We start from the raw sequence: 23,938 nt of genomic DNA on the forward strand, positions 1-23,938 counted from the left end.
TTGATCAGAACAAGCTTATTATTTGAGCAATTATATGTGATATCATTTTGGACAGACTGGACTTTTTTTAAAAGTATTTTTAAAAACTATAATTATATTTTTCGCTTCAATTTATGTGACGTGAAGGGTATTCTTTGTTTTAAATAACCGTGAAAATTTAATTTTCCGTGCGAAAAAAGAAAATGCTTCTAAAATTCATCACTTACATATTCTTATGTTAAGAGCAATGACTTTCTTAGGTTTTAAAGCCGAAATAGTATGATTTTAAAGCCAAATGAGAGTCGGAAAAGCTTGTTACAGTTTATTTTCTAAGCATATATAAATATCCACGTATAGTGTATAGATAAATGTAGACGGTGGCGTAATTAAAAAAATTGTTCCGCATGCAAAAGTTCCTAACTATTATTTGTTACAAAAAGTCTTTCTTTCTCGCCTTTAAATTTACAAAAACTGTAATCATGTTTTGCAATGACATTTTCAGGACTTTTTAAATTGATAATATCGCAAATTCACTGAATCTAGATTGATTGATTTATTGAATTTATTTTATAATCTGTAATTAATTTTAAATTGCTAAATGCACGTTGAATTTGCGACAGTAACTGGCAGATTGAAAAATAATAAATAGGCTGTATACACTTCAGAGAATCTGCTAGCTATACAATTATATTTTGAAATTAATAAGTCCGAAATATATTTTATCGACATCGCTGAATTAAGAAAATGTTATTACTTGCATTATTTAAAATTTTAATTGCTCCGTAAACACTTCAGAATGTTTGTTTACCATTAAGCACTGATTTTAAATGTCCGCATCAGATTTTTTAACAATTTGCAAAAAACTAACAAATATTTTTTAATTGTTTGCATTATAAAAAACGCCCAATATTTGCACTAAATTCTTATCAATGAAGTTATAAAATACTTGAAACTTAAATAATTGCTTTTATTTTTTTAAATTTTCATTGAAACTTAGTTCATCACATCCATTTCGTTTGAAAATCACTATCCAACCCACTTCTTCAACAATTCTGACTTCACGTTTTATTTCTTCATATGAACTTCTTATTATCTTAATATTTGTTTTTAATACGATTTAACACTACATAAAATTTTTGATTCAAAATTTATTTCATTAAACTTTGTGTAAAATAACACAAATAAATACGAAAATTAATATAGTCAACGTATTTTTTATTCCAAATGCTTCTTCTCTCTCTTTTATTCAATCAGTGTTTAAATAATAAAATTTTATCGTAATTTTACTGCCAATATGGTGTTCCGTCAATAAATTATTAGGCAGGTATTAGAAGTCAGAGAGTGTTTGTTGCCATGCCGAGTTGTATTATTGTCGGCTATGATTTCTCAAAATGTGTTTTCGTGATGCTTTCTGAACGAACCACTGATGTCCCTCGTGTCGATGTAGTCTCCTGGGTCGTTTCTGCTGCTGTGATTTCTCTCTGGCATCTTTTTTTTGTGACTTAGTGTCACGTCTTTTATAATTATGTTTTAAGATATAATGAAGATATCTGTGAGCCAATTGTATCGTTTTTTAACACATATGAAATGTATTTACGCTCTATAATAGAATCGATCTAAATGGTTATCCCAGTGATCGGTTTATAGTGTATTGTCTAGCGCGCGTCCTTTCCAAACAAATAGTAGTATTTTAGGCAATACTTCTGGATGATTACTGTCTTGAGACGAATGAGCTATTGGGTCATCCATGCAGTATTTCTAACTAATAACGCAATTTTTCGGTCATGAAATATCTTTTTATTGTGTTGTGACTGTATTGTTTATTTATGCGAAATATTAATCACTCTTTTCTTTTTTTTGTAATGATTATAGAAGTGACCTCTAAATTATAACAAATTGTGCAGATGGTTGAAACTTCCGCATAAATTGCAGTAAAAAAATTATACACGATCAAATATTGAATTTTAAAATACTTTAAGAATGGTTTGCAAAAAATATAACAAATACAAGATTTATATGAAGTTTATAAATAAAAAAACTGTTTATTAAAAAGAGGCTTTAAAAATATTTTTTGGTCCTAAAAAACTCATATTAAAACATTTTATAAAGTTTAGATTTAAAATATTATTTTAAATAGAATAAAATTTATAGTCACGATTAGTATTAATGCTTTCTCAGCATCACTATCTAAGTAGGAAAAGGAAGTGAGAAGTTTTATTATATACTATTGCGACCACCCATTTGGGTAGAAAAAAAAACAAGAAACCCGCGCACCCACACAACACACGCGCTCTTTAAATCTAGTAGACGTAAATCCGCAGTCATTTGATTCCTACTAACGTACGTGGTGGAGGCACGGCGGGCTCACATTGACGAAACGTGTAAATAGCACATTACCAAAACCGGACTACACACATTCGATCCACTACTACTACTTCGCTACAGGGACAATTGACTTTACTACACCTCCTGTTGAGCATCATCAATGACATAAGTACCAACGATTTAAAAAGAATGACTACTAACCCATCTGAAAAAACTACACACTGTACGCTAAAAATAAACCCATGACGGTAAGATTGGAACGATAATAATTTCTTTCGCCATAGATCTGAATTGTTTCAACCTTTGGGTGCTAAACAGCGATATACCGATATTCATGATAACATTAAATAAATGTTAACGACGATCGTTATTGATGTTAAGATGCTCGAAAAGGAAAATTAATTTGTGTGTCAATGGCGTGAAATATTGTTTGAATATATTTAATGAGAGTGTTGTGTAACATATTTTGATGAATATGTGACAGTGTATTACTTAAAAAAAGTTGAAGAATCAGACAAAAGTTGGGACGTTGGTACACTTTTAATAAAGACTTTCATTCGGCACTTCCACACTTCAACATAGAATATATGACAGTTCAGGCAAAACTCGCTCAATTAAACGGTCAATTTCACTTCGATCGTCCAATTTAATTCAGCCAAGCCGTCATCTTCAACCTTTAAGAGTTTAAACGACATGGTAACACGACAAAGCAGTACCAGATCAATCAACGACAGCATGTATATAACATAATTTAAATTATTGCACATATTGTATATGTAATATAATTTATATTAGATAGACTTCATTAAATATAAAAACTACAATATAATATAATTATTATAATTGTTTACTCAATGTAGCCAAATTGTATCAGTATTTCAAAGAAGGCATGTTTTAAGGAGCCGCCGCATCTTCGATATAACACTATAGTTTTCTTTGTCTTTCAAGTTTATTCTACGCTAAAGTTTCAAGCGCACCCAAAGAATTTATAATAATCATAATTATTCATCGACAACTTTGGAAATCTCAATGGAACATTCTGCAATCCAGGCGAATTCTTTAAAGACTGCCGTCGTACAACGCGATAAAACATGCAATGAAGTTGCCAACAATTTGAGGGGAGCTGAGGCATTTTAAGCAGCCTCTTAATTAATTTACCCTCCGGGAACTCATTTGCCTTATTTACCACCCCCTGACAATGAGTATTGGTGCTGTCTGGGGAGAACAGGACCTCGTTACGTCTGCAAAGTGGAAGAATCGCCTCGATGAGCTATAATTAATAATCGGATCAAGTCAACCTTGAACCATTGACTGCCTCCATTAATTAACGATTTACATTACGACCTGGAGACTTTCTCCAATTCGAAATTCGTACAATTAAACACTCCGATTGCTGCTAATCTAATTATTTTATATTTTTAATTTAAAAAACTTGCTTGAAATTGAAAATCAAATCAACCTGTATACTTAATTTTTAATAGTAAAATACAACTTTATATCAAATCAAGAACTTTAATATCCGTTAAAATTTTCTAATTTACATACTTATTTTTTTCATGAATAATAACAGTTATTAGTTGCCTCAAGCGAAGTCAATTTGCTATGTGAAATAAAAAATCATGTTAGTATCAAAAGTTAATTGTCCTAAAAACACTTATTTGAAAAGAAATAATTTTTCGTATAAAAACACTAACAATCATTATATGAATTATATACATAAATATATAAAACACATTTAATGATTGTTAGTCTTATTGTCATTTATTAATATAGAATATATACTAAAAAATACAATAAGGCTAACAAGTTTTTTTGTATAATAATGAAAAACTAAAAGATCTTTTTATTAAAGGGTGCAAAAATATCACCTAACTGACTAAAACAGTAAAATAAAAAAAATAAATGATTTTTTTACATGTACGTAATATAAAAAAAAATCCGAATTTTTTTAAAATAATTGCTTTATTGAATTTTTTCTTTACACATGTGTCAAATCAAAATATAAAACTGGTTGCTAATTTCAATACCAGAATACAGTTGTCAGAATGCTTTAGGTTTATTCATGAAAAAAAATTGTATAATTTTTGCTAATTTGCGGTGCAATTTCTAACTAATACCGCTGCTTTACGATTTAATGCTATAAAAAAGAAGCAGTTTACTGTGTATTTTTAATTTATGATAAATATATCTAACTAATACATAAATAGAATACTAATAAAAATGATTTTGCTAGTATATTATTTATGAACTAAAATTACAATATAACAATATGGAAAACTAAATCATCGTAAACCTAGACGTGAACATTTTTAATCCAGCTAACTTGGCGTATATAAGATTACCGCAGGGTCTTTGACTGATTTCTGAAACTTACACGACGTTCAAGAATTAATGCCTAGCAAAGCTGACAGAGAAAAGACGATACGTGAAGCCGTAGAAACTTCAGGGGATTTGGGTTAATTATCGTCTTGGAAAGCAATTTTTGCGCTAAAATGCTACAAAACTGTTTCATTTATGTATGTAAATATGTATATTTTACTCTTGAAAGCATAAATTAACAACAATTACGGCCCTGACGATGTTTCAAACTATTACTTTCGACTGACCTTTAATTAGGACTGTTGGAGTTTGCTCTAACAACTATGTATAAATATAAAGATATAGCAATAGAAACCGTATATTATATTAATTTCAACTAAATATTATACAGAAGTTACATTAAATAAATGAGACACCCTCAACTGTCAAAAATGGGTATATTTAATAGTATACATATGTGTACCGTTACACATTTGGGATAAAATAGAGATGGCGCGATTATAAATGGTTAACTTCCTTTTAGCGAAGTTTCCACTTAATATCTCTCTTTCTCTCTACTTTTTCTTCTTGACCAATGAAAAACAAACACATAAATTTTCTCTACGATGTAATAAGTACTTTGTCTCGGCCCGAATGTGGATAAAAAGATTATCCTGGCAGAGAATAAGAGAAACAGAAATAAGCGACGCTTAGTCGACAAGTTGTGGATAGATTTGCGAATTACCAAGTTTTTACTAGGGTGGGTGGTATGAGAAGGGATGTCGCAGCACTAAAATACAATATGTGTAATATACTAACATACAATTTTATAGATTCGTTTCATTTTTTGCAAGCTTACCTTTATCAGATTTTTATATATCAATAATTTACAAGATAATAACGAATAAATAGTGATACAATATACAAATAAAAAACCGATTTATCTGCGCAGCGAATTATACCTTATGAGATTAAGACTAAATCGATCCTGTTAAACAGCAATGTTTATTAAAAATAAAAAAGCACGTTATAAAAATCGTGACTTATAACTTTAAACATTGAATACAAAATATATAATTGCCATAAATAAAAAGTTTAATACAACCTGTCATATTTGCGGTATTAGGAAAGCTGCTTACGGATAATAATTTTAATGAAATTTATTATATTTAATTTTAAACCTAAAATATGTTACGCTACATGATAATCAAAGAACTACGTGATAATCATTTATTGAATGTACATATATTGTATTTCTATGTACTTTACTAAAATAGCCAAATGGGAGAACTCCGCATTTGATTTTCTATATGTTTGTGACTTGCAACTGACACCAGCATAAACAAAGTTTATTATGGATACAAGATACGAACACGTTCACGGTGTATTTATGATATGCTACAAGAGCAAAATAAAATGTATAGAGAGACGTTGAATGACAGGTAATTACTTACGTACTAAAAGGTTATGGGAATTCTTTTGACGAGTCGGGTCAAAGTACTTAACCTAGAAATGCCAGATACTAAGAAAATTGTACAATTTAAACATATTTAAAATAAATCAAATTAAGCGAGTGCTTAATGACTTTATATTGCCATTCAAACAAATCTGACGGGTCCATTAACCATTGCAGTATCAGGAATTGGATTTATTGGAATTTTTAACGATGCCAGATTCGCATGATTTATGCCACGGCAGAGCTGCGATTATCGCCTCCAAAGGTCCTTAATTACGCCTAATGGCCTCCTTGGAGTTCGACGTTGATGCATACTGTGCACTCGAAAATCGATCATTAAATACACTCGTACATCGGATTTTATGGGAGCTTAAAACTCGAACCACCCTCGATCAGCGTGACTGCTCCGAATGCCTTCTCAACATCCCTTGCATAAAATAATATGAGGGTTTTAAAAGTACTATACTGCGGCCAATGATTTCGAATTTATTTTTAAATTTTATGTATTTATTTATACTTATATTATAATACAGATAAATACATACATACATGATTTCATAAATTCACTAATTCATAACTTGGTTTTATTAGTTCACAAGAGAAAACCTAAAAATACTTTTATTTTCCAATTCCAAATAGATCACATCAGTTATGATCCATTGTATTGTCATCGAACATCAGTAACTTACTTTTTTTATTGTGACTTAATATTTATTAATTACGCGATAATTTATTATTCACAAATATATTTTAATGCTATTTTAATATATGCATATTACATAAAATCGTGTTCAATACCACCAATAATTAGGCTTAATATTACGCATGTTTGGATCACAAATGCGGCTTTATTACAATTATAAGTATCTAATAACAGTCATCATGAACAACATATTTAGCAAGTTCAATATGTGTTCGGTATTGATCATCGAACTGTACAGAGCGGCCGCAATGCTTTATGGCCTTTGTTCAATAAGCTCAGGAATGTCACAGAAAGCTTCGTTTTGATTTCCCAACACAAAATTATATTATCTCAATTAAAATTCGTCAAACCAATTTATACGTGCTGTGCAATATTTACTACAATTGTGAAACCGTAATAAATAAAGCAAGTAAATTTAAAAAAAAACATTATTAAATTAAAAAGAGTTTTCAAATACATCAAAAATATTTTAGAAGATTATATATAATTATTATATAATAAAATAACAATCGGAAAATAGGGTTAAAGTAAATCGTGGCTGTTATTGAAATAAATGTAAGTGAAGCACGTGAGATTTTGTATAAATTCAATCAAAAATAAATATTGCTTTTAGTGTGGATATTATTAATAATTATTGTGTAGTAGAAACTGCTTGTAAAATAAGCAATACTTTTGGTGTGGGTATTGTTAATAATGAAGATTGATTTAAGTTTTTTTTACGTAATTAAAACGATCAAAACGACAAAAATAAAGCCCCAGAAAATTTCGCGAAAGCAAAATTATACAAAACGAAAATCATACAGACATGCAATAATAAATTTTCAATTTTCAATTCTCCACCACGACAATGTGCAACCACATATCACAAGGTGTTATGTGGTTGCACATTGTCGTGTAACTCAACTGCTGACAAAAATGCATTTCAAGATATGATAGTATTAAGGAGAAAAAACATATTGATGTCTAAAAAAATATTTGTATTCAAATGTTATATACTGCAATTATATAATTATTATATATCCTAGCAACCTAATAATTATTAAAATTTATCAATAGCTTTTAAGTAGTGTCTGCACAGAGATATTTTTATTTTTAATATATTTTTAAAATACTAACAAGAGCACCATTTTATTTTTCAGATCTTCGAAAACAGTTTGTATCTCCACCCGTGCCGGCCAACGTGGAAATTTACGGGCAAGCTACTTTAAGGTGCATTGGACCTACAGGAGCACCACCCGCTCATTTATCTTGGCTTAAAAATGGATCTCCCCTAGTGTCCAGTCCAGGCTCTACGGCTCTGGTGTCGGCTGAGGGTCATCTGCTTATTTCTCAGGCAACCCTCCAGGTAATTCAGATTGTTGACGCAATTAATTAATTGCAAACGCGTCAGATTGAAACTAATTTACTATAATTGCCCACAGGACATGGCTAACTATACATGTGTGGCTGAGAATATAGCTGGCAAGAGGAATTCTGAAAATGTCCTTCTAAGTGTTTATGGTATGTATTATAATTATATATTTTAATTAATAAAGGATACAGATCGGCCAAAATTATATTTTTGTAACAGTATTCGCATAGTTTACACCTAGTAGCATATTTCTAAGGAGCGATTAAAAATCATTCTATGTATATCATGTAAAAAATAACAACACCTTTAAATGTATAATATATACAATTTCATATAAAATACATTTTTTTATTAATAACAATTAAAAAATATTTTAGAAAACGGTGGATGGTCTCCTTGGTCACAATGGACTGAATGTAAATGTCCTGGACAGCCGGCTCGCGGCCAAAGAAGGACACGCTCATGTACCAATCCTCAACCATTGAATGGAGGACAGCCATGTTCGGGAGCTGCCATTCAAAGATCTCAAGATTGCTTACCCTGTCACAGTGGTAATTTCAGATTAAAGTTCACAGCGTAACAAGAGACATTACATTTTGTCCTAAAAAATAATAAGCCACTTTATCAAAAACAATAAAATAAGTGTTATTGCTATAGGTGTATAGAAAATCTCTTGTAACGCTGTGTACTTCATGAAAATAACATTTAATTAATTGTACTATATTTAAATATTTTCATGCAACAGACGGATATTCATACGATGTAATGTCATTTGATAAAACTGAGTCCTTACTGGGTATGATTCTTGATACTTATTTCGATTTTTTTCTTATTTGGGTTACACAATTTTATTATGTTTTGATATAGGAGCTATAGGAAGATGGGGATCTTGGTCTGAATGGTCACGCTGCGGAAGAGATTGTCGACAGGTGAGAAGGCGTCAGTGCTTGGCCGCTGGTAACTCTAATGGAGGAGAATATACGTGCTCTGGACGCCCAGTACAATTGATCTCGTGCACAGGAGGTCTATGTCAGGACGACCCATACATAGATCAAGAAGGTAATTTATTTATTTATTTAACCTCATGTTTTTCAATATGTATGTATCTATAAGTCAATTAGAAAAATATGATAATCGACATCTGCCAAATCTTTCTATTAGTTTTAATATAGGCACAACCATACTATCTGCTCTTGTATTCTAATAATATTCTTATAAAACCACATATTTTCCTCGTAATTAGCCAAACATGTTACTTGTCTAAGGGGAAGTATTGCCTGTGTTTCTCTATTTATTAGGAGATTTTTTTTAAAGAAATTTCCGTTGACCACCAGAGCAAATTAGAAACGGATGTTTTGAGGGCAAACCCTAATGCACGCAGTATATTTTAATTATTCATTTTATGGTGGATACTTTGTAATTTAATATGATAAAATAATTCTCACTGTGGTGTCCTATTTTAACAAAGAAAATATTTTTTTCATAAACGGTTAAAACGCTTCATTACAAGCCAAGCTGTTTTTTTATGATTTAGCAACATGCATTAATTCCTCTAATTGTAAAAAAAATATTAGTCTAATTGATGAATACAACACTAATAAATGTACTCGCTGACTATGGGTTGTGTGGTACATAAGTGATGCAGAATAGTAATTTTAAACGTAATAGGCTCATGCACAAATATTTGTCTAAGTCTGTTTGTCTGTACCTGAACTTTACCAAACCATAAATAAAATTAATATACACAAACGCGATAAAAAATAGACGTTGAATATAATTATAGATCATATATTTAAATGCTGATTATATTCAGATAAGTAAAACTAAAATACAATATGTTTAACATTGAAAAGGCACTATTCTAAAACTGCAGTACTTAGTAATTTAATCATAGCGATTAAACGGTATTAACTATTTTTTCTGGGATTTTAAAGTGGTCTGAGAAACATCTTAGATAACTTTAAAAATCCTAATTAAGATTTGGGAATTACTATGATAGCTCCAAAACTATCGATTTATATGTGTTTTATTTTTATTTAAGAAAGTGTGCTTATTGTAAATTTGGTCTATACCATTCTCTCCAATTAGCTGCAGTTATACTAATGAGTAGATTTAATGCAATTTGGAGAAAAAAACAATATATTAATAATGAATTTGTAATGTACTAGAATATTTATTTAGCTTAAGTTTTGGCCAAAAATGAGTAAGGCAGTCTCTGTTAGTACCTAATATTTATTTTACAATTATTATTACTTTAATTCGCGCGAATTTATGAACTGACCGCTTTTAAGAAAGAAGAAAAAAGGAAAACATTGAAGCTTTTCATTGAATTTCAAGTCGAAGCTTACAATGGACACGGGGTTGCTCTCTCAAGGATTTCACTGATCCTTGTGGGAATTAGCACCGTTGAAGACCGGATTATTAGCACAGTGGAACAACCTAATTTACTTGAATAAATACGAGAAATCGGCTTACGACCTTCGTTCTTGTTTACGTTAGGCGAAATCGACTTAACTCCTTCACGGCCGGTTTTAAAATGCTTATTTATTTAATTAAGTCCATTAAATTTTGCTTCAAAATTAAATAGAATTTTATTTAAGCTTTGTAGTATGTGCTTGACAGGTATACTTTGAAATATGGACGGTCATCTTAGATTCCGTTGAAGGTTCCCAAGATGTGTCTAGATTATTTATTGTTGTCGTTAAATTTTCATCTTCAGAGCTCATGGGTGGACATTGACAAAATGGTTGCAATTTTGGTGGCGAGATTGATTTTAACATGGCTATGCATTTTATATATTCACACCTAAAATGCATTGTTTATATATTATAATATTTTTTTAAGTTATTTTGAGGATACTTTTAAATCGAAAAAAGTTTTTTAGATCTTTTTTAGTCATTTGTGAAACAATCAAATTTTATATTTGTGTCTTAAAAATATTTTTTCTGAATATTTTTGTAACAATAACAATGCAATTGCTTATTAAAGTACGATTCTCTTTCTCTATATTTTTATTGAATCTTAAATTCTACTAGCCTTTTCATTCATTTTTGTAATTGCATCTACACACATGCTGAATTTCCCAAACCGCTTCAAACCAAAACTATGCAAATCGAGTCGTACGTGCATAACTCTGGCAACCGAGTTAAATGTGGCGCATTCAGCAAACCTCACCAAGAGAATATTCGAAACTTTTCCCAGCGCATCGGTGGCGTTTAAGAGGTATATTCGTGTGCCGAGGTAAAAAACGTGATGTCGCAAATTTCACGGTGCCTGCTTCACCTGCATATAAATTATTCGCCGTCCGTCTCCCATCTCGGGCAGGTAGGGCATGCATCTTTCATTCGGCAGGGCACGAACCTAGGGGAGAGCCTAGACTGGAAGAAGAAATCAGCGTCTTTTAAAATAAAAGAATAATTTATGAAGGCGCAACCGCCGCCGCAATCATCGCTGAGAGCTTACACAGGTGGTCAGAATGAAAAAACTACGAGCTTTTTCACCGCTGGGAGGTTTTTCATAAAGGATAGTTTTATAATGGGATTTCACTGACATAAAAAAAATATTTGATATTTATGAGATTATAATCAATTAATTATCATCTGACAGAATTTATAATAAATTTTCAACTTTTGACCTTGGCTTTTATGCAACTGGTAATGCAAATATATTTTCAAATTATTATATATTTTATATTAACCTAATTCTACGTACTCTTCCCCATCACTGCCTATTGAAATACATATTTTTTTACCAAAGTTATACAAGCTAAACAGCACGCGCTAATGTTAATTGTCATTTTTAAAAACTATTTCCCTAGATAAATATGTACACAAAGGTAATTTTTACGAGTGATTGTGATCAATAAAACGCTTGGTGGATCTGTCTTATATTTTTCTATTGCTACACAACGTTTAAAATTTTTAGCATATAAATAAATTGCCTACGTCGTGTGCCATATAACCCTTTTGATGCTACGGTGTTTTTAAATTATTATGTTTTCACATATTCTTCCTACACATTATTATAATTAAATTCATTCAAATACTTTTTCGTGGCATTGTCATACTAATGGGGTAACAAGCTCACAAATAATTTACTTTTTCGAGCATCGTGACACCAAGAACAATAATATATCGTTATTTAGCATCCTAAGCGTAGCAATATGTATAATAACAAATCGTCAATTAAGTAGTCCTGGAAGTAATTATGAAGCCTGTGGGCTGCTGATGTGATCGCGAAAAGCTTTTTTATATGATTAACGATTAAAGGCTTGGCGAATGGGTAGTTTTGATCAATTAAGCTAAAGAAAAAATTCATACCCCCTTTGCCTAAAATATCTTTTTACCAGTCGATATATGTACATATATATGTACCTGTCCACCATACATATTTGTATTGTTTGTTGTTTGAATAATGACTATATGTAATATTTTTCAAGTGACAATGGTATTAGTTAACTACTACTTCACCACCAAAGATTTTAGCTGCACTTACAAATGCTCCAAATTTTGTAAAATAGCAGCTAAATAATAAACGCGATTAATTATCTTTCTGAATTTATTTGGGAACCATTAAATTAATACGAGGTAGATATTCTATATTTACCCTGCTTAGTACATACAATATTTTCATTTTCTCATGCGTAGAAAAATCTATAGTTTTTTCTTTAATTTAAGTTAAACTAAATTAATAATTTTTAATGAGCTTTAAAAATACATAGTTACATGTGTTTATGTTAAGTAATCATAATTAAATTAAAACATTTAAAAATCATTATAAATCGGTTTGATTGCTTTTATAGTAGTTAAGAAATTAATAAAAATGCACTTATTTAACATACAATAATACTGCAATCCTTAGCAATTTATCTATGTCCAAATAAAAAATCCTTGCCATATATTTAAATCATATTTGATGCTTTCCAATAATAGCAATTTTGAGAAAAACATATCCAAAAGTAGGTAAAGTATTTTTAACATCCCCTATTTATACAATCAATCAAAACACATAAACCACCCTTGTTTACATTCGCACATGCAAACGACACAGTATACTCTTAACTAAATACCCTCCGGTACAGTCGATATCCGAACATCATTCAAAACCGAAACTAAACATTATATATGAATCTTTGTCCTTGTCTTTGGTACACATCACGTGTTAAACACGCGAAGCGTCAGGTCAGCTATTTCTGTTCACGAAGCAATCTCATAAATCACTTCTCCTGACTAACGAACTCGTCTCGTCTGGGAAAACCCCGATAACGACGAATTCCACGCATTTTTCGTGACAATTACTGTGCATAATTGCGACGTCATCCCTCATCTTCGGGGCGGATCATGCTAAACGTGTTTCTAATTGCGAAACACGCGGGAATTCACGCGTTTCTTTGGGGAGGATGAGGGAGAGAGATATACTAAGAAATCATTAATAACAACCGAGAATTCTGGGACGGGGATGTGCTATATTAAAAACGAAATTGCGGTTGTAATTAATTTCTGTGTAAGGCTTATAATGAAGGATGGTTGAGAATTATATTTAACTCTTGCTTTGATTTAGAAATCGGCTGTTTGAAATTCTGCAAATCTAATAATTTTAATAACAACAACAACAGCGTAGGTAGCTCTTTACGACCCTAAGTTTGTCTTAGCTAACTCGCTACCTATTGTAAAATTTCGCAAATTTATTTTAAAAGCTCGTAAATATACCAATTTATAATAAAATGGGTCTTCCAAAATTTTAAATAAATCAGACATTGATGAAAAAAACTTTTTCAAGTCTATTTATTTCAATTAAAGCGGTAAACTATTTACATAATTCTTTAAGTTATCTTGACTTTATTCAATTAAAATCATTCATAGATAGATAGGTTTTTAAAGTTATTTTTAATGAACAGTTTACTATATATTTTTGTTTTAGTCTAATGAATATGTTTAATCATATAATTAGTTATTAAAATTCGATTCTATGTTTCTCTTTCATAAATTATAAATATGCACATTGATAAGAAAAATCAAAATCATCGTAGAGGTGATCCATTTTTGATAATTACCAAGCTTCAATTTAAAGCTTTAACACACAAAATATGTAAATAGAAACATTTGCAAATAGTTTTAGCAGAATAAACATTGCGAAATACTGCAGTAGCGTATCGACTAATTGAAACGTGGTAATCGATTGTTTGTGCACGGCTATCGGTTCGAATGCCATTATCCAGTGGCGCACAGCACAGTTTCGAGCTGAAGAGACGCCACTGAAAAAATAAAATAAAACACAACAGCACGATGGAAGAGATAGAGAGAGAGAGATGAAATAAACAGCCGATAGTAGTCAGTCTGGGTAAAAATGGACGATAAAAAATCGGACGCGTAATAAAAACATTCCGCGGAGAACCAGGGCGGTGTGAGAAGTAATTTGAAATTCAAATACAAGCGGCAATGGGAAATGCAGACAGGGGTGGCTCGCGAAGGGGGTGTGTTGTTTGGAGGCAGGAGACATGGGAGACGCGCCGCAAGTGCAAAACGGAGACGAACAACTCGTCTCGATGAGGACTGTAACTGTTTATTTTTATTAAAGCGCTTCATGCGCGTTTAGTTCCGCCTCTTTCCCTGCTACCCTTACCCAAAGTCCTGAAAAGTTGGTGTAATTCCCTTGGAAGTTTAAATTTTGTTTAAGACACTCTAATCAAAGAGACACACTTTTGAATGACAAGGTTTTTAATTACAATGTACAAGATTTTTTCCACAAAGAATCATAGATAAAATTACATGCTGAGTTTTTATTGTATTTCAAAATGTTGTTAATTTATTTGTTTATTTTTTCTAATCGCTACAAAATTATTATAGGTTATTTGTTCGTTAACAATTACTCAATATTTGAGTTTCATGCTACTACTATATTATTACTATTTTGTGACTGTGATGGATTCAAACATCAGCACAATTCGTTATAATTACGAGGTCACTCTAACGACCATCTCGAATAAACGAAAAAATAAACTAATGGTCTCTTAGTATGGACAATAATAGGAAGATAGATTTCAATACTAAATAATTGCGTTATTAATTGAAAATATTTCACGGCTTACCTAATACTAGAAAGTAATTTTTCACTCATAGGCCCATAAAACTACTTGTTGTGTGGAAAAGATGCACGATAAACAATGCATTATACCCTGCGCATAACACTATTATCTTTCACCCCCTGGTTAACGATCGCCAAAGTGGCCATCTAGACTGGAACACATTTCGTAGGTGTGTCTATGAAGCGATGCAATTGTCCCGCAAAAATCCTTATCTGCTGTCTTAACCCTTTGAGCGGTAGCCCCTTACATGTACGGATAGGTACCCTAGATAAATATATATTTACAAATATAATCTGTCCAAATATATATTCTGTCATTTAAAAATCTTTGTTAGTAAAAAACACTAGTTCTAGAACAACTAGCACGATAGACAAATAGTATAAGTCACTGATTATTATTGACCTGAAAGTTACATGGGTTCGAAAACTTAGTGATTTTTAATTTCTGATATGGTAGATCGGAATTATTGATTATTATTTAATTATAATTCCGATTGATCATCACAGATTAGGTTTACCTAGATTTTTCTAATCTCACGGAATATTATCGTGGGAATTATCGTGGGATATCTTTCTTTATTTTATTTTTAATGTTTTGTGTTCAAAAACTATGAACTACATGATTCGATAGGAAAAAATTTTAATCAGGCTTTTTATCTCGTGTTATCATGTTATTAAATATAGCTCAGATTAATATTATATTATAAATATTATATAAAAAAAGATTTTACTTAAATTACTTGAATTTATTTTATATAAATAGAGCTTTTGGCTGAGTAAGCTCAGCACAATCTGCAGAATTATTATCACCAGAACAGATACATAAATCATGCAGAATGCGAAACGCCTCGGATATGACGAAGAGGAAAAAATATATTTTTCAAACACTGAGACGAGTAATGTCGTGTGGCATGTCTTAGCAAATCGCATTGTCAAACTACCCCTCCTGCTTGCTACCCTAAAATTACTTACCCCTAGCATCTTGGTCCACTGCTTCCTATCATCGCATGCCAAGGGGGCATCATTCTGGACATTAGCGATCAGATTTATAAACAACCTGCTTAATGTGTTTCTTGTCCGGACGTCGTGGCAATTCGAACGATCTTATCGCGAAACGATGCTGTTGACATGTTTCAATTTATCCTTGGTCAGACGAGGAAGATGTGTGTTTGAATTTTTTTTTAATGTTGTAACATTCTACCATTGCACAGATGGTATCAAACTCGCTGCTTTAATGTATATCTTAATCGTACATAATAAACTTATATCGATTAATCAATCGTACAGCCGCTTTAACAACAATATTTTAATAATAATAATATTTTACAAAATATTATGGTGCATTTAAAAGTTGCCTCTAAATCCCAGATTGATTTTTTTGTAAAAGTAAAGTAATAGGAATTGGTTGAAATTTGGCGTGTTATAATTAAGAGGTTTATTGTGCATATAATTATTTTAAAGCCAAATATAATAAAATTGATTGGATAAGATTTGATTTAATATTTGCTTATTTATATTTAAAATATTAATTTAATATTGAATTATTTTGCATGCATTGAATCATGCATGTTACTACAGACCCATTTCTGTATATTCATCATCACTATTTTTCTACGGAAAGAAAAATATTACAAAGATACATACTAAGAAATTACATAAAATAAATACTATAGAAATTACTTATATTAGTGTCATTTACAAAACTAACTGCGTTATATTTTTTTAATGTGACATTAAGAACTTGCCGCATAATCTAAAAGGCAATATGTTGAACATCTCACACATAAACACACGAATCTATTCCTTTGTTCGCAAAACTTGGCACCACACAACATAATAAACACATTCAAAGAATCGAAACGGTTATGGCTTTTCCATTTACAGCGGTCATTTGAAAATCAGACGCAATAAATTAACGATTGTTCACCGCACGACGCAACGCCGCTTTCGCACGGATTTTATGGCGCACAATAAAATATCGTCGAAGAATTATTTTTTTACGCCTCGGCATACAAAATTTTACGACGGGGTGGGCTTTTCCAGCCCCTCGGTGTAAAAATTTTCCGCCCCCTTCTAAAGTTGCCGATGGTTGGCGACCCCTGTTCGGGCGCTAAAGACCAAAGTGTATCCCTCGGATGGAGAATCAGTTACACAGAACGCTGGAAGACAGAATGAGGTGATTATTGTGCTGGTGATGGTCAAACGACCAACCCCCAAAGACTGACTCATGCTTTTGGTAGGAAAGCGAAAATTAGATTTTTATTCCCGGGAACGTTTATTTGATTGTTTGCAGAACGTTAAGCAGGGTTACCAAACGACACATACACAATTATCGTGAGTTATAGCATGTATCAAAGATTCCCAATTTTCTTCTATTATTGTCAAATTATCCTTAATTTATATTCAAGATAAAAATTATATATTTTTATCATTACTATTATTCGCTATTAAAAATATATGGCAATTTTAATAACTGAAAACACAGTTAAAACTGTAATCCAATTAATATTCAGATATAAAAATTTAAATTATGGTTGACATATTTCTCAGAAAGAAATTTTCTCATATAGAAGCACACTTAACGTTTTAAACGTTCCACTCGAAATAATTTTCCTAGTAAAATGTAATGCACATGAAATGCACTTGCAAATAAAACGTCATATGTTTATGGTTATGTCCCAGTTTTAATATTGACATTTAAAGTTGAAGTGTTCAAAATTTATGACTTTCTTCGTATCGTTTATGGCATACTCCTATTAAAATACAAATGCATGTTTAAAAACTCTATTTATATATCATAAATATTTTATGTTAATAATATGCATATTTATTTTTGATATAACAATTTAATGACATAAATCATATGTATGTAATCCAACAAACAAACAGTAATTTATTTACGAATATTTCATTAAACGTTGGAGTTTTACGTTAACTATATTTAATATTGCTATTGCGGCAATAAAAGTATATACATTATAAATACTCTAACGTATGTACATATATTATCTTTAAATAAAACCGATACCATATTTAACGTCATAAAAAGCTTGTCTCATTGCTCTTTTTTAGTTATAATTGCGAATCTTACTCCTAACATTAAACTCTACAATTTAATAGATATTTTGAATTAAATTGAAGTTATTCGCTAATTTTCAGATAATAGTATGCCGATATAGTTTGGCTTTGCCATTGCATAAAAGATGCAGCTAATAACTAAAATTTAGAAGCCATAACACAATAAAATAGTGTTGAATGTTGCTTATTTTCATAACTGAACGAATTGTTGGTTACTTTAAATTTAAAACATTTTTATTAGACTACATATTTCTAATTTTTCAAACAGGTTTAAAATTGGCTAATCAATGTGTGCAATACTTTATATCAAAAATTTTGTTCAGCTCTTCGGAAGTTAGTTTAAAATCATTCTTATGTCGTCGAAGAATAGTAGTAATTTTGTATGAAGAAACATAAGTAAATTCTTAACTGAAGTAATTTTCTTTGGCAGTGTTCCTAATTACATATTTTTTTAAATTACTGTCCTACGTCTCTTTCAACTCTAGGTTCTCTGAACAATCACTTCACATGTTATGGGTTTCCACCTCCTGCACAAATAATTTATATGTCATTCTACCGACCTTTTTAAGCAATAAAAAATAAAAAATCACACAAAGTAATGCCTGCACTACACTCTCTGGAAGCTTTGATCGCTTCCGAACATTGTCGGCAAACAGACCGAAGTCAAAGAAACCGAATTGGGAGCTACTCTTTCGAGCGCGAGCGGTGAGATACTTTCGTAGTGACGAGAGTGAGAGAGATAATAATATGGTTTTTCGCAAACTGAGATAGAACGAGTAGCTCGGTTCAATTTCAGTATGCGCCTAGGCGTCTTATGGTTAACACGCATGTCGAGCGCTGCATCGTGGTCACGTGGTCAAGTTATAATACCACATGCTTATCGGGGACTTCAACAGACTCTTACTGACATCTTTGAATATTTTAGGGCACTAAAAGGGATTAATTATATTTTTGATAGTATATTCTTTTAACAGATATCGTTATTATATTATTTTTCATATAAAATTAAATAATTAAAAAATAATTAGTGGTACTTGATTTTGTTAAAAAAAATCGTTTCGAATATTCTTATGTATTTTCCTAGATCGGTTTATATAAATGTCACACCATAAGGAATTCTTATTTAGAATCGATGGCGACAAATTCTATGTGGTGTTCGTATTCTGAAGTATCATTTGTATACCTTATGGCATTTTGCAAAAGCCGACAAAGATTTTGCGTAAATTGAATATTTACGACAGCAGCCGCCGTGCGTACGTCATTCACGCCTGCCGTCCAGATGGCATATGAAATTTGTGGCAGTATGGCCGCTACTCGGAAATCGGTGACCTTGGTTGACTTCAGTTGAACTTCGGTTCGGACAACTTCCAGAGAGTGTAGTGCAAGCATAAGGCTTAACAATTGTTAATATTTCACGGACCACCTATTAGCACATCCGTCCTAAAACACTCATCACTCGTAAGCACCCATAAAAACTACTTTTTGTTTGGGAAGGATGCGCGATAAACAATGCGTTATACAGAAAAAATTTAAATGTCAGTGATTCGTGGCGGAACGAGACTCATTGGTACTGTTTAATACAGACCTTATTTTACCATATAGCTGAGTCACTTTAGATTCATTATCAGGTAAAATTACTAACGTCGTCATTCATTGCAATGTGAAATCTGGGACCTGATACCTGTTCGCACTTTTTTAGCAGTTACCTTTTGGTTTATTTTTTCGATAAAAATATCAATTTTTATTTAAAGTACTGTCAAAACTCCGTTACGCAATATCGTTTGTTGGCTCTTTTAGGCAGTGTATATAATAAATATAATAAATGGTTAAATTTTATTTTTTATTTATTTAATTATATAATAGTTTTTCTACAACAATGGTTGATATCATCGATTATTTTTTTACAATTTTTATTTTTAATGTATTCCTATTTATTGAATGTAAAAATATAAAATAAATTTAGATTTACTCTTACTACAATACTTACTGACTCGTAACGCAATAATAATAATAATCCCATATAATAGAACTATTTTTTCTAATTTATCTTCATATAGATATACATAAGGAGCTATAAAAGTCTTCTCTAGAATTTTGGAGTTTATTGTTTTTGCAATTATGGGAAAGAGAACCCCTCGTATGATATTAACAACAGTAATAGTAGTACGCCTCTTAATTATTAACGAGACATTCCAAGTAGCAGTATGTAGGTACCATGTTGCCAAGTTTTCAATACAGCGGAAATTTTCCGGTTTACGGGAGAAAATCTAGTAGGAGGACGCAGGATTCGTTTATTATGGCGTCATAAAACAATATCGCCTGTTGTATAATGCAAAGTGCAGCGTTATCCAGGCAATTCCGATGCCTGGAATGACGTCATAATCGTTGCTTGTAATGCGCTGTGCGCCGTATAAAGAAATTTCGCTTTACGTTCCGATAGTCGCCCACGTTGATGAACTCGGTGGGGTACGATGACAATAAACCGAGCTTTATGACCTGACTATTTGAATTTTTTGTATTTGAGAAACTTTTGGCAATGTGGGGTGGAATAGGGAAAATTTAGACGACTTTCCAAAGAAAATCTAGGGTGGAAACATAACATAAATTAAAGAACTCTTTGTTGAAATTGCTATAATGGCTTAATAAGAGGGCGAATAAAAAATATTTAAATTGTATATAAATTCTATAAATTCTAACACAATAGATATATTTTGTAAAAAAATCTTAGTAATCAACATAATGGAAGTATAGCTTTGCCTTTACATATAAACAACCAATAATTGTTTATACAAATTTAGTCACTCTGAAGTTGCGGGTTCGAGCCCCGGCAGCGACACTCGTGTTTTTATTTTTAAAAAAATTATAAATAATATTACACGTAATAATTCATAATTAGTAATGAAATTCACTAACTCCCAGATTTCCAGTCTGGTGGTTAATACTTACTTCTACGTATTCATTATATCTGAAAATGTAAATCATACACATATATTTTATTAATTATAAACTGTTATTACAGCTCACAATCAATATGTCACTATGCACATATTAGCTTGATTTAATTTAAATTTTATTTACCTAACAATATTCATCCCCGAGAATATGAAAATCTAAGAAATACTTATCTGTAATGATCGATCAGAATTATATTCATATAATGATCACTGAATCTTATGTCAAAGGCACGATAGACATTGAAAAATACTATGGTTCATATGCGATTTGAACCCAGATCTTTCAGGTATTAATCACTGACTTATACCACATGTTCATCATGCTTCTAGATTACATGATTATTCGAGAATTTTTCTATGTTGACCATCCCAGAATTATTGATGTGTTTTATGCAGCTAAATTGTACATTTAACACACAGTGTGCCGTCTAGATTTTATGCTTCAAAGCAGATCATTTGAATGTATTTGAAAGTTGCTAGCGTATAGCTGAAAATTCAACGTTAATTATTAATAAGCACGCGTTTATATATTATAAATCAATTTGTTCGTATGTGTGTGACGTTTCCAGCAGCAAATTTTACATTCCCCTGCGATGTGGCGTTAGGGAAAGCACAAAGGACCGCGAAACCGGATGGAGGGTAGAGGATATCCCTCACTAGTGAAAAGATACTCCTCCTCTCCTCTTCACGCTGGAATGAATCCATTGTGAGACCTCTGGCGGTCAGCATCAATAATATGCAACTTTGTACCACACGTGGTAGTTGTAAAAAAGTAAATAATAAAACGGTTATTTTTTTAAACGTCTCTCAAGATGCATATCGGGCCAGGAAGGGATTAATCCATGTCTGGCAACAATCACGGCGGGGCAATTTCAAGGGGCAAAATGACCCGCCGAAACGGATGTGGGGTCGATAGGAACCCCACGGCTGCAGGTGATTATTTCGCATCGCAGAGCGCAAAAGCACTCATTATCAATGGAAATCTTTGGTCTTTCTTTCGCCAGTCACGCATGGCTCCTGTTCGTATACGCAGATGTCTCGATTCGAAGTGGAAACAATCGTTATAAATATACATTTGTATTGAAATTTACGACATTGAGTCATTGTTTAGACTTTCGGCAGTTAAACGATTATTTTAAATATATTATAATTCGTGGTGAATGAGTTCGAATCATTTTAAAATTCTTACGACTAAAGTGTAGAACGTGTTTTATTTATATTTTTATTAACATACCTCTATATAATTTTAAATATTATATATTACATAAAACTACTATAAAATTCTATATAATTTTTCTATTGTTGCTCTCTGTTAAACAGCAATCTATAAATTGCACTGGCAAATGTTTTTTTATACAAGCTACTAATATGTTTCTGTATTACTTTAGTGAATTAAAAATCACTATAATTGACATTTGATTCCCACAAAATAAATTTAATATATTTGGATTGTACAAGATTTTTTAAACGCATTAAAGATATATTTGTGCAATATTTTAGTGATTTTAAAATCATAAATTTGTAATTCAAAAATGAGATAAATCATTCATATACTTGACACCTTCTTCCATATGTTTGATAGCTTAAAAAGTCCTAAGACTTGTAAGCTAAAAACTGATCCAATTACTTTTTGGCAGTAGTTCAACTCTACTAAATTTACACTATTAAAAGATACAAAGCTGAATAAATGATTGTCTGAAGGTACAAGGTCCGGACTTTAAATAGTAGTATTTACCAAGATGCAACATTTTTTACTTAATCTCTTTTTTCAGCTTAGTTAATTGTTAGCAGTACTTAGTGGAATCGATTGTTTGGTTTGGTGACAACAGCTCGTAGTAATTAATATCAATATAAAACATGCTCTTCTTTGGGAGCAATTTTATTTAATTTGTTATGACTATGAAATTTTTCTACCTACAACTTTATATTGAATCAACCTTTCATTGCCATGATATGTTTTATTGAGTTTAAGTACTCAATCCAACAATTTTTTCATTGTTGATTTGATGCTGTAGCAAAATATCGAGCTTCTTGACCATCCCAAGCTTTCGTAAATAACTGAAAAAGTAGTGGCATAATATTTTATAGCATAACTAGTCTCATGAGTAATTAAATGATGGTCACTATCAATCATAGTCTTAATTTTATTCACCTCTTAAATTATTGTCACTAAATTCTATAAGTTTGCGAAGCGTTTTTCCATAAAGTATGAAAAACGGCACAAAAAAGTGTTGCTGTAAGCAGAGAAAACAGAACAAATCTATAAATATGTTAAATTTTATAAAATTGAATGAAAATTTTTTAAGCAAATAATTTAATATAAAAAAATACTGTATCAAAAAGGAAGGATTTTTTTATTGCAATGTCGTTATTAACAATATGACAAATTTATGTTGTTATTTAATATTTATGATTAAAAATGAGTTGAGGGCTTTACGTTGTTACTAATAAACTTATTTTTTAAAATAATGAAAAAATATTATGATAGGTGCTTACCGAACATTGAACTTTATGGACAATTTAAAGTGCTCGTTATGCTCTATTTACTTGAAGATCTAATAGTATTCTTCTTTTAACTTACAAATTATGTATTATAAATAATCACGTCAAATAAATTAGTCAAAAACATCTAAGAAAGAACTAGCATGAGTAAACTCCTAAAATGATCTTCTTCATAAACAAAACAAGCTAATTGTCGTTAATTTTCGCAT

The 23,938-nt window shown here is 31.1% G+C and overlaps 1 protein-coding gene across 5 annotated transcripts in view; it reads left to right on the top strand.

The window, feature by feature from the left end:
* Positions 1-23,938, top strand: part of LOC148226105 (netrin receptor UNC5C-like) — a 102,834-nt gene that overhangs the window by 49,414 nt on the left and 29,482 nt on the right. For 3 of the 5 annotated variants that reach the window (XM_088204711.1, XM_088204713.1, XM_088204710.1), the window contains exons 5-9: positions 7,901-8,106; positions 8,183-8,261; positions 8,490-8,663; positions 8,858-8,908; positions 8,980-9,171. In XM_088204711.1, the coding sequence (XP_088060837.1) occupies positions 7,901-8,106; positions 8,183-8,261; positions 8,490-8,663; positions 8,858-8,908; positions 8,980-9,171 (702 nt within the window). The remainder of the gene's footprint in view (positions 1-7,900; positions 8,107-8,182; positions 8,262-8,489; positions 8,664-8,857; positions 8,909-8,979; positions 9,172-23,938) is intronic. The other 2 variants (XM_088204712.1, XM_088204714.1) reach the window with 1 other exon arrangement.

The sequence above is a fragment of the Plectrocnemia conspersa genome, unplaced genomic scaffold (assembly GCF_051122295.1).
Source record: "Plectrocnemia conspersa isolate PC_06_02 unplaced genomic scaffold, ASM5112229v1 ptg000014l, whole genome shotgun sequence".
Classification (NCBI taxonomy): Eukaryota; Metazoa; Arthropoda; class Insecta; order Trichoptera; family Polycentropodidae; genus Plectrocnemia; species Plectrocnemia conspersa.